The sequence below is a fragment of the Oryza glaberrima genome, chromosome 7 (assembly GCF_000147395.1).
Source record: "Oryza glaberrima chromosome 7, OglaRS2, whole genome shotgun sequence".
Lineage (NCBI taxonomy): Eukaryota > Viridiplantae > Streptophyta > Magnoliopsida > Poales > Poaceae > Oryza > Oryza glaberrima.
In genome coordinates this window covers 11,785,270-11,812,969 of record NC_068332.1, presented here as the reverse complement: position 1 = coordinate 11,812,969, position 27,700 = coordinate 11,785,270, and the positions used below count along the sequence as shown (strand labels likewise).

The 27,700-nt window shown below is 44.1% G+C and overlaps 2 protein-coding genes and 1 pseudogene across 10 annotated transcripts; 1 reads left to right on the top strand and 2 right to left on the bottom strand.

Moving 5' to 3' along the window:
• Positions 1 to 10,006: 10,006 nt before the first annotated feature.
• Positions 10,007 to 10,570, bottom strand: LOC127778517 (SKP1-like protein 1; annotated as a pseudogene).
• Positions 10,571 to 13,393: 2,823 nt separating this feature from the next.
• LOC127780464 (transcription termination factor MTEF18, mitochondrial) lies at positions 13,394 to 20,252 on the top strand. Of its 8 annotated transcripts, XM_052307379.1 has the most exons (5): positions 13,394 to 15,261; positions 15,651 to 15,799; positions 15,900 to 17,009; positions 17,753 to 17,849; positions 17,938 to 20,250. In XM_052307379.1, the coding sequence occupies exon 1, from the start codon at positions 13,445 to 13,447 to the stop codon at positions 15,170 to 15,172; it is 1,728 nt and encodes a 575-aa protein (XP_052163339.1). In that variant the 5' UTR covers positions 13,394 to 13,444; the 3' UTR covers positions 15,173 to 15,261; positions 15,651 to 15,799; positions 15,900 to 17,009; positions 17,753 to 17,849; positions 17,938 to 20,250. The 8 variants fall into 8 exon arrangements, with proteins under 8 accessions (XP_052163339.1, XP_052163337.1, XP_052163338.1 ...); XM_052307377.1 differs by having other exon boundaries at positions 15,900 to 17,851; positions 17,938 to 20,252; XM_052307378.1 differs by having other exon boundaries at positions 15,900 to 17,854; positions 17,938 to 20,252.
• Positions 20,253 to 21,010: 758 nt separating this feature from the next.
• Positions 21,011 to 25,674, bottom strand: LOC127778654 (D-ribulose kinase). 2 transcript variants are annotated; one of them, XM_052305273.1, is made up of 9 exons: positions 25,481 to 25,672; positions 25,169 to 25,374; positions 24,749 to 24,888; positions 24,377 to 24,638; positions 22,694 to 22,826; positions 22,473 to 22,561; positions 22,100 to 22,377; positions 21,782 to 21,851; positions 21,011 to 21,333 (listed from the first exon to the last, which is right to left on the bottom strand). In XM_052305273.1, the coding sequence occupies exons 1-9, from the start codon at positions 25,533 to 25,535 to the stop codon at positions 21,133 to 21,135; spliced, it is 1,434 nt and encodes a 477-aa protein (XP_052161233.1). In that variant the 5' UTR covers positions 25,536 to 25,672; the 3' UTR covers positions 21,011 to 21,132. The 2 variants fall into 2 exon arrangements, with proteins under 2 accessions (XP_052161233.1, XP_052161234.1); XM_052305274.1 differs by having other exon boundaries at positions 21,189 to 21,333; positions 21,782 to 21,844; positions 25,481 to 25,674.
• Between the last annotated feature and the right edge of the window lie 2,026 nt (positions 25,675 to 27,700).

Here is a 27,700-nt window from a genome sequence, read left to right as displayed (position 1 = left end):
TCCACGGGAGGTGGACGACGGCGACAACCTTCATCGTGACAGTGTCCCACTAAGGGAGCACCAATACGGAGATGAAGCCTCCATGGGAGTCGAGTAGGGGTGCGTTGAGGGAGGTGTTGTGGCGAAGGTTGGGGAGCGTTGTGGGGATATCCAAGCACTGCTCTAGGACAGGGGCCAACGGGAGGCATGGGTCCGTGGTGTCCGCGACCCGGCGGAAGAGGGAGTCCTTTTGGCGCCACGGCGGAGGTGACGAGGGAGAGGCTTTCTCCTCAGCAACCACGGAGCCTTCTTGCGGATTCCTCGATAGAGACCGCGTGGACGGGCAGCACCGCGCCTAGGGCAAGGCTGGCAGTGCCAGTTTTCGAGCCAAGCTCAAGGATTCCCAGTGGGAGGAGGTGCGGGGAGGCCGGGAGCAGGCAGAGGAGGGTGGAGGCCAAAGCTGGAAGGTGAGACCGAATAAGGGAAGGGTGCAGAAGGTGATAGGGGATGGAAGCGCGGGGCGGAGAGAAGTAGTGGTTCTAGCACAGATACTTGATGATGGACTGAATCTCAGGCTTCACGACATGGCGTTCCTCAAGGAAGGACCACTGCTCCACGATGGGGGCCAGTGGGTAGGGGTGGGCAGAAAAAGACCGAACCGAAAAGACTGAGACCGAGAAATTCGGTCCTAGGTAGTGAAAGACCGAATTTTGTTCGGTCAATTCAATTAGTCTCCTCGGGTAACCGAATAGACCGAAAAGACCGAATTACCAAAAATGCAACCTACAATCCACTATGTTTAATAGGATTAAACTCTAATTTTCACATCCCTACTTCTTCTAGGCATGCAACCTAATAAGAGTCTTTACTCATAAGTGCTTACGAATTTTTTTTGTGATTTTTGTGTTGAAAATTTCCATTATTTCTTTGCATATATGAAAATATTGTAGAATTTCGGTTAGGACCGAGATCGAGACTGAATTTGTCAGTCCTGACATTTTTGCGCTGAAATTCGGTCTTCACTTTTTAAAGACCGAAAAGACCGAAAGACCGAAGACCGAGACCGAAATTTTTGGTTAGACCGAATGCCCACCCCTACCAGTGGGTCTGTGGTGGCCATGACCTGATAGAAGAGGGAGTCCTTGTGCCGCGGTGGAGGCAGCGGGGGAGATGCTTTCTCCTTGGCAGCCCGGGAGCCCTCCTGATGGAGGCAGCAAAGGGGAGGCGGTTTCCATGGCGGCTATAGAATACTTTTGCGGTTGCCGCAATGGAGCTGGAAGTGGTGAAGTTGTGTAACCTGTCTCCTACCTTCCGCCGCCTCGGCCGCAACAAAGCAAGGCGCTGCCACTGCCCCTCCTCCTACCACTGACAACCGCCGGCCTAGAGAGAGATGGGGAAAGAGGGGAGAGGTGGGGAGAGAATATATGTGGAAATCCTTGACATGTGGGCCCTATTACATATGGGCTCACTTACATGTGCGTTCTACATTTTTTTTTATTTTCCTTTTGCCAACTAGGATGCCACTTCAGCCAAAATCTCCTCCAATACTACCTTATTTGAATGGTTTTGTAAAGATGGGGTTGAAGATTTCTGTTTCACAGTTTAGGGTTGCTAATTAAACTTGACTAGAAAATGAGGGATGGCAAGTGAACTTATTCCATTACGTGGACACACTTCTACCTCTCTTTGGAGTTTCTAGGCTATATGGAATTGGGATCTTGTTTCAATTCTAAATTTCTATCGAATATCACTTTCTAATCTCTAGTATGCATAGTGCAATCACCTTTCTTTAACTAGCAATATATCTATGCATTGCATTCTGTGCATTTGTGTGGTGTTTGGCCATAGTGTTATATAGGTAGGTTGGCTAATGAAAGCGGATGACCGTAGGAGACCGGAGTTGTTAACCCCATTTGTTCTTCGTAGTTAGTCAGCCTTAGTGTGTCGATATGTAATGTCAGGACTGTTCGCTCAATCCTTCTCCATGGTTGAGTGGACACAACTGTGCCTAAAGCAACAAGGATAAATATGATTTGATAGTTAGCTCATTTAGAAGTAGTGGCATGAAGCCTAGGCTCTGGACCCTCTCAACCTGATTATTCTCTCTTACCTCACTTTTGAAAACCTTCAACTTGAACGAGCGGTTGGGATAAAGTACACTTCACGTTCCTTGTGGATTTGATTCTCTGAAATATTCTTAGGTAAAAGCTACAACAGTGTCCACGTACTTGTGGATTAATTTTTGTTTGACATAAGAACCACCAACACCATGGCCGTTGCGCTTGCCAGTAGGAGCATAGACTCTTCTTGAGTTTCTGCAACATGTGCCAGTGTGCCTCCTTCCGGTGCTCGTGCACGGCTTGTAACACTTCTTAGAGTAGTGACCGTAATTGTTGTAGTTGTAGCAGTAGATCGACAAATTTTTGCGTGGTGTGACCGGTGCCCCTCTATCGTTGCTAGAGCCACACTCTTAATTAGGAGTGCCCCTAGATAGCACTTTTTGCCACACCAGTTCTTCTTCTTTGGACTTGTGGATGAGCCGGGACTAATGGAGCCCAACGGTGAGCTCTCCTGCTTCTTGTTCTTCTTCTTTTATCCAGGTAATCTACTCTATTCCTCCTTAGGGAGAGCTACACTAGGCCGTGTTGTCAATTCGGAACAATTACACGGACACACTTCTACTTCGTTTTGGAATTTTTTGGGTCTTCATATGCAAATCACTTGGTACAACAAAATATTACCGTATCATCTCACGTTTTGCTGACCAGCATCTGCAAATGTTCAATAAGGAATTGCATCTTCATAACTCACAAGTGACTTGAAACTAGGCAGGTACGTTGGTGTGTTGCAGACAACGAAATGTCCACTCCAAAGAATTTTCTTAAAATGTTTTGGTTTGACAAAAAAAATTCAGTAATCTCTTTTTTCTGTCTTTTTGGCACCTCAATAATAATAAATTGGTAAAACCAAACAAGTAATACACTGAGGGCTTGTTCGGTTGGGCCGTTCCCGGCCGGTATCGGGGCCCAATCCCCGTGGATCACCCTGGCGAGGAAACAATCCCGGCCCATGCGAAATTGTGCGTTCGGTTAAACCCTGCCATGGATTTTAGCCTGGCCCACCACAGGGTTTCCCTCTTCTCTAGGCCCGGGAAAAAATCATCTACTCCTGGGGCGTGGAAATTTTCCTTGAGGAGGCGGCAGTGCAACGAAGACGCGACGGCGGGGGTGGCGCACGGCGCGACCCGGAAGCGACGGCAACGGCACGATGCTCTCCTCCGGCCGCCATCTTCTCTCCGGTGAGCATGTTGCCTTTCTCCCTCTCGCCTCCTCTTCCAAAGCTAGGGTTATGGTTTCCGTTTCTTCTCCCTTTCCCGTCGTCGCCGCCATCTCTCGTCTCACCGTGATTCAATCTGGTGTGTGAGCGCTCAGCGATTCGTCGTCATCCTCCTCGTATCCTGCTCGAACTGGTGAGTTCTTGATTTGGGCGTGGAGCTTTTTTTCTTGGTTGGGTGGGGATGAGTTCTTGATTTGCCGCTGCCACCGCACAGCGCCCAACTCTGGTTCTTGATTTGAGTTCTTGATTCACGGAATCACGGTGGCTTTGAGGCAGCAGATGGCGAGAGCGAGAGCTGTACAGTGACTTATATCAAGTCTACTGATTTAGCAATGTTTAGTTTGCAAGTTCTGTCAGAACAAGTCCATAAACGCCACTGCAATACCATGGGCTACTCACCTTTCTTTTATTTTCTTGAGTTGATGAGCTCACTCAAGTCTGAACTGATACTACTTTTAGCATCTGAAAAAGCTAAACTTAAGCAGTGTAGCAGTACAATTTTATTTACTTTGAAGCATCGGCTTTGATCTTAAAATGTGATGCATATAACATCTTATTGCTTTGTAGCAGTGTAGCAGTGCAGTGTAGCAGTGACTGACTTGTTGCAGAGACATGTGCATCTGTGTATGATGAGAAGTAGAGATAGAGCTTAGGGCTTCTTGTGTACTGCAATCCTGAATTTACAGCATTCTGGAGGCTTACATTAATCATCCCATTTAGCATTCTGAATTATTCTTGTGGACTTAATATTTTGGCATTTAGATTTTGATCACAAATGGAAACTTAGGAAGTATAGGAGAATCCATTACCATATTATCCCTAACTGCTGAATATTCAGAAAGCTGGTTGTCTTCTGTTAGAGCAGAGTGTCCTTTTGTCGTGAAAAACATCACTTAAGACGGTATTCAAGGCTAATTTCAGCCATATGTCTCTATTAGCTACATCATCAAGGTAAGCCCAACTATTATTTCAATTTTGGGTCTGAATACATATTATTTCAATTTTTACTGGGACTAGCACATATTTGCCTTGCACTTTAGAAATATTTTAATTTTACTCATGTAAATTGTGTTTGTTTTTTGCTTTTTAGATTGCTCGTGCACCAACTATAGTTGGAGAAGAAATTTTCTGGGGAGCGAAATAAAGGAAATGCAATGTGTTGCTGACTTTGTGGGGAATGGGAGGAAGTCCTGATATTTTCTTTATATGTAGGGTAATACTTATGATCTTTTCAAGACATTCTTGAAAGCAAGCATGGGTGGCTTTCTGGTATGGACATGCAGGAAGAGCACTTCTATTCAGGGTGAATACATCCATTGGAGCAAGCATTGGTTTTGGATGTAATTGTTGCCATTGTGACATGTCAGGTCTTCAACAATGCCTCAATGCAGTTCTGATTGTACTCTCTTGATCAAGCCGATGTGCCTATTTGTGTTTTCTATTTTCCTTTGAAATGGACAGATGCTGCTTTTGATTATTCTATCACAAGTGCAATACTGTTTTCAGGTGAAACTGTCGAACTAAATGTACTAGTTGTAGTAGTACTAGTACAGATCATAGAGAGAGCTAGCTGCAGTTTGAACATGACGTCTGACGAGCACTAAAACCCGGCCAAAACCGAACACAGATTTTAGGAGAGGGATTAGGAGAGGCAAAGGGAATCATCCCCCACAGGGTTTAAGTGAGATGGGAGGGATTCACTCAATCCCTCCCTGGATAGGTTCCCATGGGGGATTAATTCCCAAGCAACCGAACAAGCCCTGATGGAGTTCGGGACGAAAGCTTCTACAAGGATTACACAAAATGCCAGCTACTCATAACTTGAAATGGTATTTCCTTTCTCAAATTTACCAGCCATTAGTATGGTGTTCCCCTGATCTATTTGATTCCTCTTTCAGAGCAGTGAGGTTTCTTCCTGGACTGGACAGTTCTCTAATACCTTGCTCGGTTCCTTGGGATGTAATCCCCAAGTGGAATATATCCAGGGAGGGATATTGAGTGAATCCCTCCCATGTCACTTAAACCACATGTTCCCTCTCTTAAACCACATGTTCGTTTTAGCCAGGGATTTTAGCTATCAAAATATGATAAATCCCCGTGGCTGCTCCTTCGAGCAGTCCGAGCAGACCTGCTTTTGTTCTATCAGCCGGCTGTAATCAGACCTGAATTACGTCAAAGCTTTCATTTGCAATGGCTGTAACGAGCAGCTAATCTGAGCAGCGACGTTTCAAAGCTTGCCGGGAGCCCGGGACAGTATTGCAGATTAGAAGCACAGGAAAAACAGTGATGGATACAAAGAAAAAAAATGATGTCCACAGTATCAAATAACACACATTTCACTGTGTGGGAGCACTTAGTTTAAACACGTTCTTTGTAACTCAGATACATCACAAACTAAACAGGATTGTGAGTGGAATGAGCTGAGCAGCAGGAGACACTATAATGGTGCCCTGACTTTCATCATGCTGTCTGAAGCAATAAATCTTTAGGAACTTCAGAAAATTTCTACCATCAAATAAATTATCTGGAATTTCCCTACCAGTCGATTTCAAGGAACCTACAAAGCACAATGAGTAAACATCAGCTTTCCTATCTCACAAACAGATAAAAGGAAACAAAACTTGAGATGATTGAATTTTTAGAAGATGCAGAAATCATGTATAACATATATTTATGGCCAATGCAGAAATCATGTTAATCTTGAAGTTGTTTATCTTGACTTGTCTGCATTTTCAGAAGATGCAGAGATCATATATACAACTTATATAGGTATACAATAAAATAATAATTGTCAATGCACGGCTACATGTTTTTTTTTTACTTTGTATTGCAGTACAGAGAAATGGAGACTGCTATGTTATCTAGCAGCTACAGGCAAAAGGTCAAAAAGGGAAAGCAACATGTATACTGTACTAATTAGTAATTTACTATAGATAAGTATGGTCAACATTTATGAAGAACACACTTCAGTAATTAAATTCAAATGAAAAGTAAACAATGGTAACTATGGCTGAGGAATTATACTTGTCTTTAATCAGGGAACAATCTTTGCATGGCATGTAAAAACTAGGATTTGCATCAGTGTAGGATACATACAAGTGATTTTAGGGTATCTAGAGAAGAAAAAGAACTTGGTAACAACTCAAAGTTATGCGCAAGACATGAACTAGGATCATCGTCAACTTTTGGCATTCTTAAACATGTTGGACATGACATGAAGTAGAGTCTGCTTCAATAACTAGAATCTGCTTCAACAATTTTGGTTGTTCATGTATCAAAGTGCAATAGAAGATACCAAGAAGACCTAGTTTACTCGAATACAGAAAACTGAATTGCTGGCTCCCTAAAATTTGCCTTGTTGATTTTTTTTTTTTGGAGGGGGGGATTTCAGTTATGTTCATATTGGCCATGAGTTGCGGCTAAACTTATCATTGGCACAAAAGACTCACATGAGTTCTCAAAAAATCTAGAACCATAAAACATACATATCTATCATACAATACCAATCTTGGTATTTAGGTAGAACTAGTTCTTGGTGAATCAAAGACAAGGAAATCAAATGAAGGGTACAGTATATAACTTGCACCTATTGTTGCTAGGATGAAGTATATGGTGCTTTTCTTTCTTTTGGACTAAAAATAGATAAAATTGTACATCCTAAAAATAGTAACACTAGATGTATTTGAATACAACTAGCAGCACACTAAATTGGTTCAAAATTGTTGGAGTGTATAAAGTGAATTGCCGGCCTTTCCCTATCAGCTTAGGCTTTTAGGTGCAACTGGCTGGTGCATGCAACTTAATATGGTATCAGAGCCAGAGGTCTCGAGTTCGAATCCTGGCTGGTGCGCAAGTCTCGCGTGAGGGGGAGTGTTGGAGTGTATAAAGTGAATTGCCCGCCTTTCCCTATCAGCTTAGGCTTTTAGGTGCAACTAGCTGGTGCATGCAATTAGTATATTTTTTAAAGCATAAACTACATTCAGAAAAGACATGTAATGCAATTCATGCTAGCTCCAGCACTGCCAAGCTCAGGTGAAAATTAAGCAGCAAAGAACTGAATCATCTCACAGAGGATTTGGTTTGGGAAATATTAGTTACGATTCGCAATTTATAAACCACTAAACTATCATCATAGTTCCTTGTATCAACTAAACACCGTGACATTCTGAAGTTTGAGCAAGAGCTAGCTATAGATAAACACAGAGGATCCTAATCTAGTACAAATCTAATTGATTAATCAAATATATATCACGATAAACTAACGACTAATAAAAAACAACTCTTATTAGCACTTCAGCGCTCCTTGCTGATCGGCCCCTGGACAGATATATATATGCTAGTTTCACTTTGATGCTATTAAGCTTCCTGTCTTTCTTGACACCTTATTACCAGCAAATAAAAAAGAAAATCTCTACATTGCAAGTCTGCAACTATATCTACATGACTCTGAATTTCTTCAGATTTTGCAATCTTGAGAAGAATCAAGTTCGAACCCTGCAACTTTGGAAAGTAAAAGAAAGAAGAAACTCCTCTGTACTGCATCTGCAACTACATGACTCTGAATTCCTTCAGATTTCACAAACCTGCAACTGCAACTACATCTACATGACTCAGCACCATACAAGGCGCTGCCGACACCGAAGCCACCCAAGCAGTGTTATCCTTTTCTTTTTCCTTTTGCAGTGTGTTATGAACAACGTAAAGAAAAAACAGAGAAGATTTTCCAGACTTGGAAATTCGGGATGACAATTGAAAAAACACCAAGCATGATGTCGCAACCTGCAACATGTGATGGGCAGTGATATACATACTAGCACATTGACATGTCACAAACCATACTCTTCAAAGCAACAACGACACACATATTGGTATCTAACCAACATATACATCTACTACTCTACCTAAGAATTCAGAGAGCCCTCATGCAAATCAAACAACACAACGGGAAACCACCATATAGTGATCTAGGGGAACCAAACACGCCAGGGAAAGATGCAGCAGAACACTGAGGCCTGAGGGGATCCGGTTTACCATAACAACACAAAGTCACAGAGCACATTCCATACAGATCAGAATATCAGATCACTCCACTCTTCTCTGAAACCAAGTGAGCCCACATAAATCTCACAATAGTGTCTTCATAGATGTGCCACGATGCCCAAATCGAAGTGTAGAATTGCTACCTACGCAAATGCATGAACAAGAGAGAAGAACATCTTGTTGCAGGCATCCAAGCCCAATATACACATCTGAACACTCAACCCCCCAAAAAAACAGAGAAGAAATATGCCAACTATAGAGAAACGTTAGAAAATCAGAAAACCAAATCTCTGAAGACAACTTCAACGAACCACACGCCATTGTGCCAACCAGCATACTAATTGATCAATACTAGTACTAATCCAGAAGTAGACAGATAAATCATTTAATATGACTAATTAATCAACTGCATGCAGGAACATATCAGCATAAAGCGGCAGGGGCAAAACATTTCAGTTGATGCAAACAATTAAGCAGTTGAACATTTCGATCGACACACACCAGATTCTGTTCTAGTTGGACATGATGCAAAGGAAAGGTAAAAAGCAAGAACGCCGATTCGATCTGAAGTTCTAAACGAACCTACCAGAGATAACTACGGGGAGCAACTGTTGGAATTAATGAATGGGCCTTAGCCCACTCGAAGATTAATTCTTTGGAAAATCACAAAACCCCACCTCATGGGATGGCATGCATGTGGAGTTTAGTACCACCTTGCTTATTCTAGGAGAAGGGGACCTCCTTAAAAGGGAGGATGCCTTCCTAGCCATTTGAAGCATGTGTGGTGGAGAGAAGAGGGGAAACACGCGCGCGCTCGCTCGCCTCGCCTCGCCGGGCAGGGCAGGCGGCGCGCGTGCACGACGTACGCGTCGAATGGTTCTAAAAATTGGCTCCTCACCCTTGCGCAGATGCAGCCTCCTTTTGCAGTTTTGTTTTGCTGCAAATTCGCATTCGTTTTTGTTTTGGAAACGTTCCGAAAAATCCGGTGCGTGCAAACGGCATGGAGTCCGGATAAGTTACGCGCGACTTATCCGGTTCGGTTACGCGCAGTAGAGATCGTACGGGCGCCCTGATCAAGCGACCCATCTCTATATAAATCGACCTGCCGTCTTCACGCAACACACGCGAAATCAATCTAGGGTTTGCCTCCTACTCTGTACTGCACCGTCGCTCGTAGACTACTCCATCTCGCTCGCCGGCGTGCACCGGCGATCGGGAGAGCAGGTCTCCGGAACCTCTGTCTTCTCCTGCACCGGGAGAAGACGGCAATAAGGTTTTTGGGAAGCGCTTCGCGCGACTGCTCCCTGTTCGCTCACGACGGCTCGTCTTCCTCTTCGCTCGCGTGTTTCGTGCCTTCGTAGACGCCTGCGAAAAGTTTCGACCAAGCAGCCGGTCTTTCCGTCACCTCGGTAAGTGTTCAATATGTTGCGCATATTTGATCTGTTCATGTTATACTGTGTAGTTTACATGTGTAGATCTAATGATGCGTTCATGCTAGTTTTCATCTGTAATGTCATGACTTATTTATGGAATAGATTAAATCATTATATGCCTATAATCTTAACAGCAACCATCCTGCAAGACACGCGACAGGTTAAGCGATGATGAGCAGAGCAGATGCTCGATCGGGGAGGAAGGTGCCCGCTAGCTTCTACTCCGGATCCGGGAAGACCCAGGGGTTCTGCTCCTTTGATTGCCTTGTCTTCTTCCTCGGTGAAGTCGTTGCGGATGTTGAGGATCTGCGCATCTCCTCGGAGGTCTTGCCCTTGAGCATGTCGGCGACCTTGCGGCAGGTGATGTCGAAGAGGCCTTTGATGTCGAGGAGGTGGGCGACGAGGAGGAGGTCGTGGAGGGGCTTCACCTCCATGTTGACTAACTCCTTGTCCCAGTTCTTGAGGTCCTCGTCGTCGGTGCTGCTGCTTGACGCCGCCGCCGCGCCGGTGTTAGTGGAGACGGTGGGGTTGCCCTTGTCGTCGACCTTGGCGTGCTTGGTGCAGTACTCCTTGATCTTGGGGAAGATACCGAAGGAGACTTGGTGGGGGAGCTCGATCACGCCGCCGTGGTCGATGCTGGGGTACTTGTCGAACATTTTGCGGATGGCCGTGCTTAGCATCGCCGCGGCCACCGGCATGTGGAAGGCCTGGCCGTCCGAGCACCTGAAGGAGATCGTCTTGCCGCCGGCCTTCTCCCCCTCCCCGCTCTTGTCCGCCTCCATGACTCTCGCTCGCTCACGACGAAACTCTAACCTCCTCTTCTGATTTGCTAGCGAGTTGGCGCTCCGCTCACGGTGGATGCGATGCGAGGTGGAGTGAAGAATGATCGGCGTGGCCGCTGTTTTATACACGACGACGACGCCGCGCTTGCCGGGTTCGGGTCTGAGCCCGCTTGGAGCGGAGGCGTGCCGGAATTTGCTTCCGTCTCCCACTGCAGTCTCAGGTTTCGCGTCCGTTTCTTGATTTGCACGAAAGAATAGTAAACTTACTGGGCCGTTCTGCGGCCTGCGAGAGAGGGGAAGAATGGGCCCAGAATTACTGTGTTGATTTATTTGAGAATAAGTTCATTTGAGGTCCCTTCACTTGACACCGATTTCATCTCTGAAACACTGATCCCTCAACTGTCAAAACCGGTAAAAATAAGGTCCAATACGGTTTGAACGGTGGCTTAAGCTGATATGGCGTCTACGTGGCTGGTTTGACTTGGTCATCGTGCTACGTGACGATGATGACACTAGAAGAAAAATATCGTCCTACGTGGTGATGATGGCACTAGAAGAAAAATATACAAATTAAAAATTAAAAAAATGTGGGGCTCACATGTCCTCCGGTTGAATCAGCGTGGGCCCTACATAGGTCCCACATGTTAGCTGCGAGTGGCTCCTTAACCAATCGACACCAGCGAGACAGATAAGAGAGAGCAGAGGAGGAGGTGTCGACGAGGCGGGCGCGGATACGGCCGAAGAATTTGCCGGAGTCGGTGAAGAAGCCCTCGACAGCGGCACGTCGGCACCTCCTTCTCCCCTCTCCCTCTTGGCCATTCTTCCTCCCTCCTGGAGCTCCCTTGTCAGTCGGCTACGGTTGTTGGCATGCCAGCGTTGTGGCGACTCAGCGACGGTAGGTGTGGCTCGCGAAGGTGACGGCTGAGGCTCTGTGACGGCCTCCTCACTGGCCTCCTTCCTCCCCCCGCCCGCTCGCTGGCCTCCTTCTTCCCCCGCCCGCTCGCCGGCCTCCCCGCCTCCTCCCTCTCTGCTGGATCCGGCAGCGGCGACTGTAACAAGGCTGTTTTCGGCCATGGAGTGCGCGAGCGGCGGGGGAGAGGACTGGCGCACAATGCGGTGGCAGGAGAGGAGAGGAGCTCAGACTTGTTGTCGGCTAGCTCGGTTGGTTTGGTCTCTAATCCAGATTTCTTCGAACATTTGTTCGCCTAGGATTGTGTCACATATGTTTGGGAAATAGACTTTGCGATAAACCAAATAGCTCAGACATCTTTTTCTTGTAGGGGCAGCAACAACTTATTGGGTCACTTGGCTTTCAAGGAATGATTGTGGTTTTTGAAAGCAAATATGTTTCTTCTCCTTTGCTAGTTATTTTCTTGGTTACACATTAGCTTCGAGCATGGGCTATTCTCCAGAAGCCCGGTTCACATAGTTTTGTCACTTCGGCTTGTATTCATGTGGAGCATGTGGCCAATGAGTTTTTTTTTAACCTTGGTGCATGGGTGGCAACATAGTTTTCAGGTGCAAGGTTCTTGAACCTTAGTTTGGTTTTTATTTTCTTTGTGTGTGAGGTGTGTTGGTTGTATGCACTATCGTAGTGTAGAGGCTAGGAGTGTCCTTAAAAAATTTTGCCAAGTTCAATAAATCTTCCATTATCTTAAAAAATAATGTCCTTTTTTTTCATTTTTACTAGGTTTTTGCAACTTGTCCTGAGTGATTCTTTAATTGATTTAAAACTAATCTGAGTGCTACATTTCTTTAAACTGGTATCAACATATTGGATATTTTGTTAAGGGTTTTTTCTTTGTTCTTACTTCCTCCATTTCACAATGTAAGTCATTTTAGCATTTCCTACATTCATATCGATATTAATGAATCTAGATAGATATATATGTCTAGATTCATTAACATCAATATGAATGTGGGAAATACTAGAATAACTTACATTGTGAAACAGAGAGAGTACCAATTTTAGGTTAATGGAAATGAGTGAATGAGAATAGAGTTTATTTTGAGAAGGGTGGGAATGGATTTAAATTGAAGGTATACGTATGGTTTTCATTTTGGCATTGTTTTGCATCTCGTACTAAGGGCCTGTTCGGCTGCCGGAGTTGCAGCTGCGCCGCAACCAACTAGAACAGTCCGACAAGCTCCAAGATAGCAGGGGCTGCAACAGTCGCAGCTGCAGTCCCAACTTGCCGAACAGGCCTTAAGTTTGTTTATTTGAGTGAATGGGAATAGAGTTTCTTTGATAAGGGTGAGAATTGATTTAAATTGAAGGTAAATGTATGGTTTTCATTTTGGCATTGTTATGTATCTCGTACTAAGTTTGTTTATTTTGAAACCAAGAGAGTAAGTCAGTAGTGTGGATTCTCTCGTGTAACAATGCACTCTTTTTTGAGTCGGTAGAAGTAATTTGCAACATCTCGGTTGCAAATGTTACTTATTATATTATCCCTCTTTCAGGTTCTTTTAGTGAATTGCATTTTAGACCATCTTTTATTACTTTAATTTTACTTTGGATCACCTCGACTCTCTTTAATATCCATCCTATATTCGGACAAAGGTATGGCCTGCTCAGAGGTGGAGGATTTTGGCAGCATGCCATAACCAATATCCTGGAGATTGTTGATGTAGTAAAGTGGCTTTGGGGTGTTCCAAAGTGAAATAAATGTAAATTTAGCTAGTCCAAAATAAAAATATTGAATTAAGAGTGTTCTAAAGTGAACGGTAAAAAAGACAAACCAAACTGTAATTCACTCTCTTTTTTTTCACTGAACCGAACCATTATCTGCCAAGCAAACGAAGTCTGAGAAAAACCCTAAACCTCGCTCGCCCATCCCCACCCCACCTCCTCTGTGGAGCAAAAGCGGCGCAATGCCGCTCTTCCGCGCGGCGGCGCTCCGCCGGCTGCTCTCCACCGCGGCGGCTTCGTCGGCACCCCCGAAGCTATGGAACCTTCCCTACCGCCTCCGGCGCGCCGCCGTCCCCGCCGCGCGCGCCGCCGTCTCCGAGTACCTCCACGCCACGCGCTGCCTCCCCTCCTCCCACGCCGACACCATCGCCGCGCGCTCCCCGCGCTCCCTGCACGCCTTCCTCGCCGGCCTCCCCGCGGTGCCCAGCTCCCTCCGCACCTCTGCTTTCCCCTCCCTCCTCCGCCGCCACCTCGCCTTCCACCCGCTCAACGAGCTCCCCTTCTTCCTCGAGTCCATCGGCCTGCCCCCGACCACGCGCTCCGACCTCATGTTCCTCGCCGACCACCCGTCCCTCCTCCCAGCCGTTGCCGCACTCGCGCATTTCGGCTTCCCCTGGTCCCGCCTCGGCCTCCTCTTCCCCACCGTCCTCCTCCGCCTCCCGCCCGACCTCATCACCTCCCGCCTTGCCTCTCTCGAGGCTTGCCTCGGCCCGCTCCCCCGTGCCGCCATCATCGCCGCCTGCCTCGCCTTCCCCTCGCTTCTTGAGAACGATCTCTCCAGCAGTGACCGTCTCGTCGACGATCTTGGCAAGGTGTTTGGAAGGCTGGGCCCTGGTTTGGGGACCTCCAATGACATTGATGCTTTCTTGGGGGTTTGCCGCAGGACATGGATGTTCTATGATGCTGGTTCAGAGGTCGGGGGCATTGGGGACCTTGTCGGCTGCAACAACCAGAGGGTGTTTCTTGAGCTTGAGGAGGAGAGGATTGGTAAAATGTTGAAGTTTTTCAAGGGGTTGGGGATGGCGGGAGAGGAGGTGGGGAGATTCTTGCTTACCAATCCCATGGTTTTTTATCTTGAATTTGGTGATGTTGTCATTTCGGTGCCGGAGTACCTGAGGAGAGTTGGTTTGGCAGTGGATGAGGTTAATGCAGCGGTGGAGAAGCACCCGTACGTTGTTGGGAAGAACCTGCTGCAGAACCTCCCTGGTGTGCTGCGGGCAATGGAACTGGATCATTGGTTCCTGGAGAAGATTTCTGATGGTGGGGAGAGTTTGCGGTATTTATTTCCAGATTTTGTGTTGGAGGATGTTAGTTATGACGTTGAGATTGAGCGAGCATTCTTGGGAGGGATGATTAAGATGAAGGCTGATAAAAGAGCTCAGCATATTGACGGCAAGCTGGAATTCTTGAAGAGCATTGGATATGGTGAGAATGAGATAGCCACAAAGATAATAGCCGTACTGCACAGCAATCGGGATACTCTGCAAGAGAGATTTGATTGCCTCCTGGAAAGAGGGTTGGAGTACAAGATGCTGTGTCAGATCGTGAGTGTATTCCCAAAGATTCTCAACCAGGGAAAGAAGATGCTTAATGACAAGTTGAACTATATGACTAAGGAGCTAGGATACTCAGTGGAGTACCTCGAGTTATTTCCAGCATTTCTGTGCTTTGATTTGGAGAACCGGGTAAAGCCTAGGTATACAATGCTTCGGTGGCTCCGAGAGAATGGTCTTCTTAGAAGAACATTAGCCCCTGCAACTGTGCTTGCTAACTCAGAGAAGAGGTTCATTTCCAACCTGTACAATGTGCATCCTGCAGCTCCAAAGCTGTGGCTTGAGTGCTTTTCTTCAAGAAAGCACATGGAGTATTATCTCAGGAACATATATCACCAGCATGCTGATACCAAATAATTTAATGTATTTAATTCTATTGATACGATTCTGAGAGGTTAATGATTGTTACCTGCGAGTCTTTTGTGGCATCCCTCTCCCTATTGAAGGTACTTCTTAGTTGCTACAGGTTTCACTCTGCAAAATTCTTTGCTCCTGCATATTTTAACAATAGCATGCAGGATGTAGGATGGAGTAGAATATAGCAATGGAAAATGAATGTAACTTAATTTTCATAAAAACTGAGTTGTACATTGTACCTGAATAATTTATAGGTTGTAACTGATCTTGGCTTCGTTTATTCATGAGTGCATGGCTTTGATTGCATTATATTGTGAGAATTTCTTCCTCTTGAAATTATGTTGAAAATTGTTGCATTCTTTGCTGTTTGGCTAATTTGTTGTGTATCAGTCTTCAAGCTCTAATTCCATCCTGTTGCAATCAGAAAATAGTTTGTGCATCCCAATCAACCATGAGCTGTAACTTTCTTTTAAACCAGGTGGTGCTGATCATAAAGTAGTAAGGAATTTCTGTTACAATCAGAAACAATGGCAGGACTGTCGAAGAAGCTCATGAAAAATATTGAGAATACAACCCAAATTGCAAAGGATGGCAGGACTGTCTAAGAAGCTCATGAAAAACATTAAGGTGAAAAATATTGAGAATAAAACCCAAATTACCTGACTGTTCCTGTATTCTAGTACCTCGGATTGTTCTGAAATTTTTATCGATTTGTGCCATTTTGAAGGTTGCTAATGAAGCAAGAGTTGATGTCAGGTTGAAGATAAATCCAATTTTGTCTCAAAGATGCTCTTGATAAGTAAGCATTCAACTCCAACAGTTCCCTTTATTCCTTTATTTTTCAATTTTGGTGAAATGCATATGTACTATTTCTTGTGTATTGTGGTCACACTTATTTTAGCAGATTCTCAGAACTGATTAGTCTAATATGAGTTTCATAAGACATTGTGTTTTGTACTTTTGTATGGCTACATTCACAAGATTTTGAAGATTCAAATATGTGTTGTTATGTTGGACCATTACACCCCATTATGTTGTTTACTGTTGTTTACTTCCAGCAACCTGTCAGAAATTTAATTCGAGGTTTCTATTCACAAAGCTGGGAAGTTGCTTTATGATGATATTGCAGTTGATTTGCTATTAACAGATAAAATAGTTTTGTATGGTATGAATTGATTTTGTTCTGCCACCATGTTTGCTCCCACCTGAACAAGTTAATTGCGTTATCCACAGTAATTTGTAATGAAAACGACAATATTTCTAACCCCTCCCCCCCTTCTTCTGTAGTGCTTCCCGATCACTGGCACTGAGCAGGCCTTGCTCTGCTCTGGTGCAGACTCAATGGTGTTGATCCCTACCATTGGTATCTTTCCCTAGTCCAATCCATGACAACACCAAGGTCGAGCGAAATCCTCTATGGACCTCATCACATCCCCCCCCCCCCCCCCCCCCCCCCGACCACACTGTTTCTTGGCATGTCATATCATTGTGCTAAAGAAGAAAGGGTAGAATCCTGAGTACACACGTGCACCTTAGTAGAACTCAGATTATGTTCGCACCTATGACAAAAGACTACCAACAACCACCTCTAAAAGACTAAGATCCAGGCGATAGGGCTCTTAGGAAAGAGAGTCCTCAAGCCCCAGCCAAACTCCAGAACTGCACTTTTTTCTTGGCAAGTAACAGGGTGCTCGTCAGGTTAGGAGTGGCACCATCAAACACACAATGGTTTCTATGCTTCCAGATAATCCATGCCCCAAGGATGACAAGTGAGTTGAGGCCCTGCTGCATCTGGCCATTAACAGCATCACAGGGCATGCTCCACCACTCATCAAAGGTATGATTGGCAAATAACAGATATGCAAATTACAACACCATATGGCTTTATTCTCCATTGGTATCATTTGATCTTCCTTCTATTTTTTTCTCTCATTAAGTTTATATCTGAACAATATTCGGTGCATCCAGAAGCTTTTTATCGTTTTGCTCTAGTTTCAGCCTGTCGAGGGTCACCCTAATGTGACAGGGTGTTGCAGCGGCGAGCAAAAGCAATGGCCACATCAGAAGAGCGTGCCTGTTGGCCCATTCTGTGATTTTCCATTGGACTGATTCAGCTGATGGACTCATCCTGTTCTTGCAAACGCTGTATCCGAGCAACTGAGCATATAGCTTGCTATATTTAGTTGCTTGTGTATTCAATGCTAAGCCATTAATATGTGCTCACAAATTGCTCCCTGTGTTAGTACATAAGAGGCTCTCCAGTAAAGCACCTGTAAGGTGCATGTTGAAATGCCTCTGTGTGCTACAGAGGGAAGTGAGCATAATGTTTTTAGGAAGAGCATTACCTTTGCTCATTTCAGAAAGTATTATGTGTTAGAAAGATAGTAAGCACCAATTCGGAGGTGATAATTAATTTCTTCTTTAATTTCATTGCTATTAATTTGGTAGTCTTAACAGATGATCACTCTCACTCTTTGTCTCTCTCCAATCTGCTTATATATGAGTCCGCCAACCTTTTTTTATAAACACTTAACAGATTTATAGCTTTTCTCATAGTATTGTGCTACAAATTGTTGTCAGGCATGAAGACAATGGGGAGAAAGACGCTTAATTTGTCAAGAAAGGCCTGGGTTTCAGGGATTTAAGGCTCTTCAATCAAGCTCTTCTTAGTCGACAAGTGTGGTGGCTAATTTCCTTCCCTGACAGTCTTTGTGCTCAAATTCTAAAAGCCAAATACTTCCCTAACTGTGACTTGATAGATGCAGTTTTCCCTAGCGATTCTTCTCGTACCTGGAAAGCGGTGGAATATGGTTTGCAACTTCTTAAAAAGGGGTTGATATGGCGCATTGGTGATGGAAAGAAGGTTAAAATTTGGCGTGATCAGTGGATACTGAGGGAGACTTCTCTCAAATTGGCAGGCCAGAAGGGTAGGTGCCGGATGCGATGGGTTTCTGAACCGATTAATCAGGAGGACAGATCATGGGATGTTGGACTGATATATCAGGTGTGTCAACCTTGTGATGTCCCTGAAATTCTGAGGATTAAACTACCGCAGTATCAGTCGGAGGATTTTCTTGCTTGGCACTATGAGAAGTCGGGTGTTTTCTCAGTTTGGAGTGTTTATAAAGTCGCATTGAAGTCTCAGCTGCCTTCCAATATGGGGGCATCTAGCTGCTCAGCGAGTGGAGAACGGAGCATCTGGAGAAGATTTGGAACTCAGTTCCAAATAAGGTTAAGATTTTTGCTTGGCGTGTGGCTAAAGGTGGCTACTATGTGCAACCGGATAACTCGAAAAATGGAAAATAATGCTATCTGTCGCATTTGTGGTCTGGAGGAGGAAGATGAGTTCCACGCTTTTATTTCATGTACAAGGGCGCAGGAGCTCCGTGACAGACTGCGCCTGGAATGGCTTCTCCCGGCTGAAAATCTGTTGGTGAGATCAGGGCCGGTTGGCTGTTGATGATTCTGCAACATGTGTCAAAGGATGTGAGGTCCTGCTTTCTCCTCGTTCTCTGGAGGGCGTGGTTCTTACGAAATGATATCTTGTTTGGTGCGGGTCGGGCGAGTGTAGAGGGAACCTTCCTTTTCCTGCTAAGTTACTGGGATTCTCTTCGGCAAGATAAACAAAACTGCCCTAAGACTCTGGATCTGCATGGCAAGGCGAGTTGTTGTCCTCAGAGATCGGAGCCGGTAAAGGAAGATGGAGTTCAGTTCTCTAACTGGAGGAAGCCTCCGGTGGATTGGGTCAAGGTTAATTCGGATGGTGCCTTTGTCAGGAGTACGGGAGATGCAAGTGCCGGGGTTGTGATTCGGGATCATGAAGGGCGGGTTCTTCTGTCTTCTTGGAAAGTGATAAGAAATTGCGGGTCGGCAGAGGAGGCCTAAGTGCTGGCTTGTCTGGAGGGCATAAGACTCACGGTGGAATGGATTAAGCAGCCGATGATCCTAGAGAGTGATTGCGCAAATGCGGTAAATATGCTGAAGAATGGGCCGATGGACAGATCACTGCTGTGGCATATTCTCTCCGAGGCTAAAGCCAAGTTGAATCTGCTTCCCAGTGCTAGGATTGGAAAGATCTACAGAGCTGATAACGGTGTTGCCCATAGTCTTGCTCAGCTGGCTCTGAAATCTAAGCAATCTACCGTGTGGCGTTTTCAAGTTCCTGTGTGTGCGTGCGAGCCTTTACCTCGAGATTATAATGCTCCTGGAGTTTAATATATTTCAGTTTTTCCTCACAAAAAAAAATCTTCAAGTCTTTTTCTTTCTTGAAAAAAAAGACTTCATTTCTTTAAGTATAAAACTATGGTGATGTCTACAGAGGAAATACATGCTACAGTTTTACTCTGGGGCTTTATTTGCCAGTACTCTACTTTATCACTGTAGTCTACGCACACTTCTGAGAACAATTCAAGATTTTATAACCAAATATATTTTAGTTTTCTCTGGACTAGGTTTCAGTGCATACTAACACAAATAAAAGAAAAAGAAATGAAGAGCTCAAGACTCGGTTGTAATTCTTTTGTATTATTCTGTCTGCTTTGCGTCCATTGACAGGTTTCTTGTTTCTTCTTGAGAGAGGAATTTCCTATTTAAATATTCCCAAATATCCATCACCATTTAGTGTTTCCTCTCGGTTACTGGTAGTAACGAGTAATTCTTTCACATTAAATTCAATGCAGATTCATGTTTGTTTTTCTGCTAGTTATTCTGTACCGGTTGTCTTCATTTTTACTCATCTGTTTTTGCTCCTAGAGCTGTTATCTGAATGCCTTCAGTCTTCAAATATATCGTACTTTTACAGTGTTCCTTTCTGCCATCTTATGGTCTGTAACTTTCTAAATGGGTCAGATCTTATTTGAACAAGCATTAGAGCCCACTTCATGGACTATTAACCCTTTAAGATATCCGTGCGGCTTTAGCTATCTGGATTAAAAACGTGTGTGATACTGTTAATTTTTGTCCAAATCCTGCGCATAGTGTGCTGCCCTTAATTGTCATGTAGGAGCTAGGGCCAAAGCTTCGAATATTAACCTATAGGTGTGTGTGGTATCCCTGATGTATCCTAGCTGCTGTTGCTACTTAGATTGCCCATCAAATAACGAGAACACTTTTGCTATATATTTATCGATAAATTTTCTCCTAAAAATTTTAGAGATGTAATTATAATACTGTAAATTGCATGTAACTACAATGTAACTATAATGTATAACTTGCATATAACTTTCATATAATTTTGAACCATTAAATTTGTTTCAAGATTTGTGTAAGTGAAGAAGGAAAAAAGTTATTGCGCGCACATATGTGAGAGGATTCGTTCCCACGACCTCCGTTTCACCGAAATAGCATGTTACAGAGAGATTTTTGAAAGTTATATACAAGTTACATGTAAGTTACAGTGTAATTACACTACGATTGTACTATAGTTGCATCTGTTAAATTTTTAGAAGAAAATTGTCAATAAATGTATAGGTTGATCCGGCAGCAGTGGCACTAAATGACTTACCAGATTTTTTGTTTAAATGACCAGCCTTCCTCAAAGTGGCATCATGTCATCATTTACCTCTTCTTTCATCGTCTCAACATTTTAAATGTTGAATCCTTCCATTAAACAGATATTAATGGTTAAAGTTAACTTATGAACTGTACATATGTTACGAAATGTGATTCATTTGTATGGGACTAAAATTATCATACTCTCTAACATTAATTCATGGACTACCCAGACCATTATCTTGCTATTGGGTTAGGCGGTAACTATGTTTCTTTATGAGGCATATGACTTTTCTTTTTTCACACTATTTCTTTAACAAGAAAACAAAGATCAAACATTATGTCCAAAAGTAAACAGTGTCGTATATTTAGAAACAATGCAAGTACATTATAAGTTTGCGATTGCAACGCATACACAAATATATCATTAAAAAACTGTATATATACATATATTATGCTAAATTAGAGCGCTAGTGCGAAGTATTAGCACCCTTGAGTGCTAGCAGTGCAGTCCCGTAGGCCGCTTCCGTCTGCTCCGCCTTCCTCACCGGAACACCAAGCACCCTTCCCCTTATCGCCGTCCACTTATCGTTCCGAGCTCCTCCACCCGCCGTCAAAACCTCCTCCACCATGCTTGCGCCGAGCTCCTTCAACAGATTGTACCCCTTTGCCTGCTTGCCGTTCGTCCACATGCCAAATTTCATTTTTTTAGAATAATTTTAATGGAAAATTATAAAAAATAAATATTGGTTGATAAAAATCACAAATTTAGCCCCCTATCAAACAACCGTAGTTCGATAATATTGTTCGACAACTTAGTTGGCCTGATTAAAAAAAGAAAAGAGCACGCATGGGGTGGCCTACCGAACTCCCGAAGTTTGATATGTCCCACAGCCCATTCACATGCATCCACACACATCCTAAGTCCCTAACTTTTTAAACCTTGTCAAACAACTATTGTTCAATAGGGTGCTTAATTTGTGATTTCAGATAAACAACATCTATTTTTATAATTTTCCATTAAAGTTGCATGATTTCTAAAAATTACCAAATTTCAATGTCCAATAATTCAGTTTTTCTTTTAACTCATGCTAATGCAGCGCAGAAAAAAGATATCACCTCAATCCGCGCGATCGACTCCAGTATGCCATGCAAGTACGCCGTGTCGCTCTCCGGCCTAGGCTGCAGCCTTAATGCAGATATATGAGACAAAAACATTCAAACACAAATAAATGTTGTCAAGATCAATGAGGCCTACACCTTCTGTCCCATAAATAAAATAAACATAGTACATTCATCTACTATGAATTTGGGTAATTTTTTTTCTAGATTTATAGTATTAGGATTCTGTAATAATTTTGTAGATTTATAGTATTACGAGTATATATCATGAAAAAGAAAAGAGTTGAATTAGTAAATGATGATTTACTTGTGTACCTTGGCATCATGTTGGGGTCGGAGACAGGGAACCTTTCTCCTCTCTTAGGCAGAGGGTAGTAATCGAGAAGGGAAGGAACCGACGGGTCGATCTCGTGGCTGAGAGCGACGAGCTGATCGTCGGTGAAGAGCTGCCTGAGGACGGCGCCGCCGGTGTTGGACGCGCCCCCGACCAGCCACATGTCGTCCAGCCGATGGCTGTACACGCCGAACCGCGCGTCGTCCACGCGGGCGTTGCTCAGCAGCTTGATCGCCAGAGTTGAACCCAACGACGTCACCTGATCATCGATCCATTCACTGATTGATTCGTACGTGTCATACAAAAAAAACATTTTGTGAATTGCGATTCATCCGTGTCGTAGAATTAACTCACAGCTTTCCCGGGCTCTGTGGTGCGCGCTGCGAGAAAAGCGGCTATGCTGTCCGTTGTTCCAGTACAGACCACGCAGTTCTTGGGAAATCCTGACATGCCAATGCCATACATTTCAATAAAAGCTACTATTCAGTTTGATGTCATTTTGTAGTCACGACATCCAAATCAATATATAGTTTAACGAGATCCAAAAAAATATGAAAATTAAGTTGGATCTGTACCAAACTGTGCACGTACATCCTCCTTGATTGAGCCAATTGGAGCTCCGGGTGCTCTAACAGACGGCAACATGTAAGCATATGGCTGTGACATCAACCAACTTGGGTACGAGTCAATCTCTGGATCGTAGCCCACCTGCAGCATGAAAACACTATAAATAAGGGCCCCTTTGAATCGCGGGGTTGAAAAAATGGAGGAATAGGAAACACAAGATTCTGACAGGAATTAAAGTGTAAAACAGATGATTGAAAAACACAAGAAAAACACAGGAATGATCGTTTGATTGAACCGCAGGAAAAACGCAGAAATCAAATGAGAGAGATGGACTCAAAGGAAGTTTCCAAAAGGTTGGAGTTCTTGCTAAATTTTCTCCAAAATCTCTATAGAATTGTCCATTCCATAGGAATTTCAAAGGATTGGTTAGGATTCAATCCTCTGATTCAAAGGCATTCATAAAAATTTTTTCTATAGGATTGAAATCCTCCAAAATTCCTATATTTTTCCTCCAAATCAAAGGGGCCCTAAATTTCTGGCGAGCAATTCTTGTACTACATTGAAATGCGTTTTTTTCTCAAAAGAAAAATACATAGGACACTAATGTGGACATTCATCGTCAGTTACATGTTCTTATAGTTTCATCTCGCTACGTGTGTACATGATTAATATTAATAGAGTGAATTACACTTTAGACCAACTTTGGTTGCCGCATTTTCACTTTGGACTAGCTAAATTTATGTTTGTTCTACTTTGGACCATCCAAAACCACTTCTTTAGCACATCAATGGCATTGAGGACTTGGCTCCACCACGCTAGTGAAAACCTCCACCTATGAGCTGGTCATATCTTTACCCGAGTATAGGATAGACAGTGGCGGACGCACCCATTAGGCAGGGTGGGTCGGCCGACCCACCTACAGTCCGTGTCGTCCCACACCCCCCAAACCTCATTTTAGTCCTATTTCTAACATATTAGTCATCAGTCTACTATTGAATAATCAGATAAATCAAGTATTTTAAGTAGGAACAAAAACATTTATGAAAATTCATGTAGAAGTAGTACCATTTTGACTGTTTCTGATTTTAGCTATACATAAAATTTAATTTTATTTCTATTTCTTTAGTGTATAATACAGTCTATAGTAAATAGTTAAATTGGTACATATATAAAAAATGCATTTTACTCACTTGAACTATTTTGGCGAAGCACTTAAATCCTTAAATAATTTTTCATGTCGTTTTATACCCTCGAACTATTGAAAGTGGTTCCCCGTATTGTCTAACAACATTTCTTTTTTTTTTCATCTCTCTACATACAAGTCATATATGTTTATTCGACTACCAATATTCGTTGTTAACTTTCTCGATGTTCGTGCCGTGTGCTGTTGCGCCAATGCCGTGAACCAGCGACTATGGTTTATGTGCGTTGTGCCATCACCTAATTAGAATTAGCTCTGCCACCCCATTTGTATTTTAAACTTGGGTCCGCCACTGATAGACATGGCTAGAGAAGAAAGTCAGGATGGTTCAAAGTGCAACAAATATAAAGTTAGCTAGTCTAAAATGAAAAAATTAGATTTGGGGTGGTTCAATGTGAAGCTATGACAATAAAAGGTGGCCCAATGTGTAATTCAGTCATATTAATAAGTAAAGGCTCTCTGGGTAGGGGGTGTCAAGATATATAATTACCTTCAGAGTGTTGTTATAATCAGAAACACCATATTCTCCATGCAAAAGCCAGAGCAACCAGTCTGACTGGTGCATCAGTATCGCTGAATCTCTACTGCTCAAGCCTGCTGAGCTCGAATTCCACCATGACACAAGCTTGCACAGGGTGGACGAACCAGAACACACCGTATGATTTGCCGGGGCAATCGATTCGACTGCGGGCAGCGCGTCTGCGAAGCTCTCGTTGTAGAGATATGGGCCAGCAAGAATCCCTCCATTGTTCCTGATTGCGAGCATGCATGGTCAGATACTTGCATTAGCGATGCACCTTTTGTCTGACTGAATTTTGCATTGAAGCGATGTGGAATGTGTAAGGATCTGAGGAACAGAAACCTGTCGATGATGAGAGTGGTGGCTGAAGTCCCGTCGATTGAAATGGAAGAGATGGATGGCCGGTAGGTGGCTGGGATATCACCCAGAAGATGGAAGAGAGCTTCTCTCCAGGAGCTTGCCCAGTTTGTGACTCTACCAACCTACCTAGTAACTCAAACCAAAGGATGTGTATGCTCGTTAGGAGTGAACAAATAATCCAATGCAGTGATGATGGCAGAGAAAAAATTACAGCCATATTTTTCAATCTTGTTCTACCTATGGACTGAAAAGGAGTTAGCTGGTTGATTCTGATCCAATTAAACGACAGTTTTACTGATATTTTAAGCCAATAAAACAAAACTTGGGATAATCAATTGTTCATCTACATTCTTCAGCCAAACTGAAAAGAAAAAAATGATCAGAGATTCACAAAACTCGTACAGGAGGGTAAGTTCTTTTGCCTTCAGAATGTATGGCCCCTTGCTTATCGACAAGAGCATATCTGGCACCTGAAGTTCCAAAGTCTATCCCAAGATATAGAGGCTCGCCTGTTCCATCAAAGCTCTTCTTCTGGCCTCCCGGATTTTTTTGCCTAAGCATCATAACCCTTACTCTTGATGTACCTTTCGTTGTGAACCTGGATGATCCTGAAAGTACCGCCAAGAAAGAATCATGCAGATAAATTCAGAGTTGTACAGCACGCATACATCCAGGGTAGAAGTTAAAAGAGGGTCGATAGATGGTTTCACTTGCCTCTTTTTGCGGGGAGGTGAGACAGAGGCTTGGCAGAGACACTGGCAATTGACATTATTTGGTCTCGATGCGACGATCAACTCGTTTGGATTTGGAGATGGAGAGGGGGGCGATTAATGTCGCTCGTGCCGTCTTATAGGGAGAGGTGCCGTGCCCTCTGGGCTGGGGAAGGATAAGGATCCTTTGGATGGAAGACCGTTACGCTCCGCAGAGCTCGCTGCATATGGGTGGCTCGCTGCACCCCTGGACGTACTGACGTTGTACGACAATCACAGCCATTTCCCAATCTCACGCAGCTAAGGGGGTGTTTAGATTCAGGGTAAAGTCTTAGCGTGTCACATCGAATATTATATAGGATGTATTATTTCATTATCAAAAAAAAATATAGGGTGTATTATAGAATCCATCGGTAAACCGCGAGACGAATTTATTAAGCCTAATTAATTAGTAAATGTTTACGGTAGCTCCACATTGTCAAATCATGGAGCAATTAGGCTTAAAAGATTCGTCTCGCAAATTAATCGCAATCTGTGTAATTAGTTATTTTTTTAGCCTATGTTTAATACTTCATGTAAGTGTTTAAACGTTCAATGTGACAAGGTGTAAAATTTTGGGTGGGGATCTAAACAAGCCCTAAGCTTGCAACTCAGGGGTCGAACTCGGCACAGGCTCAGCTCCCCACCATAGCTCCTTTATATACACATATAGAGAAGAGATACTGTAGATATTCAGGGATATTTACTGTATCATAAAAATGATATATCAAAGGAAGCAAAAAAGCCAGTTACCACGATAGTTAGAGCATCACCAATGTATATGGCAAAAGTAGTCTATATAGATAGGACCCACATAAATAAACTTTAACTATAGCAATCCTCACAATGTGTCTGTGTCGGTGAAATAGGCCCGGGGGTACGTACAATAGAGGGAAGTATCCTTCCGATCTAGTCGCGTGGCTACGCGACCTCACCTCCCCCCGCCCCTCGGGTAGCGCTGAGGTTGCCAGGGGAGCCTTGGGGTGCCACGTCGCACCCCTCGGGCTTTCGTGGCGTGCTACCCGAGGCCCTCGCCCGGCCACCACGTGGTGGGGAGAGCGGGCGGGGCGAAAGACATTGCTCCACGCCTTCAATGCGCGGTGCCCCAACTATCCTGCGCCACATTTAATGCGGCGTGGGGGGACGTGTGGCACCGCTCGATTGACCCATGTCAATTGAGCTTGACCGGCCTGTGACTGGTCAAAGGCGACAGGACGGGGGCGGTGCCCCCACGTTCCGCCCTGTGTTAGGCGGAGTGGGGGCAGGTATGCCCTGTCCCATCAGCACGCTGCCAGGGGCGCCCCACGCGCGTGGTGAGCCGCCGAAGTCTTCATACAATTAATAGGGAATGACAGGGATGTCCCCCGTGTTAGGCGGGGGTAGCGCTGGGCCCCACTTGAAGCCAGGCAGCCATGTTGCTTCCGGTTGAAGCAAAGGATAGCGGTATGATTAGGGTCATGTGGGCCCCCGTCTCCCATGGAGGGGTAGGTGCAAACGGTGCATGTGGTATCCCCTTGAACTATAAAAGGAGGACCTCGCCCACCGAGAAAAAGGACGACTCTGAGATAGCTCGAGCTCTAGAAGAATAACAGCTGGTTTCCCTCCAGAGCTCAAGACCTCTTGTAAAAGTTGATCTTAAACCCACACACAGGAGTAGGGTATTACGCTCAATAGCAGCCCAAACCTGTATAATCCTTGATCTCACACACAGCCACGAGAACAATCTAGCGGTTAGACCGCGAGCGGAAATAGGCCCCTGATCATCGCGCCATTTCCCCCGGCCAAACTCACAAGGGGGAGGGGGGGTCTCACGACCACCCGCTAGAGAGGATCACTCCTCCACAGTATAGATACAAGGTAGCATTAAGAGAAGAGAGAAGTAGAGATAGATAATATTATTTATTTTACATGGATAGTCCATATACATATGGATATCTTTTGTTATTTACTTTATATGGACTAGTTGCACAATGTTACTAGGTGGCTAAATGAAATAGTTTATTCCCTATAGACTGTTTTTGTACTACATTATGAATGCCCTAACCATACTAGGTGTGTCTGGCACGAGTCATCAATTAATCACATCATACACCACTAGTAGTACATCTGAATATATAGACATCTCCAAAAAAAAAAGGAAAATAGAAACGATGCGAGTATATAGTAACTTTTTTCAAGACGGTAA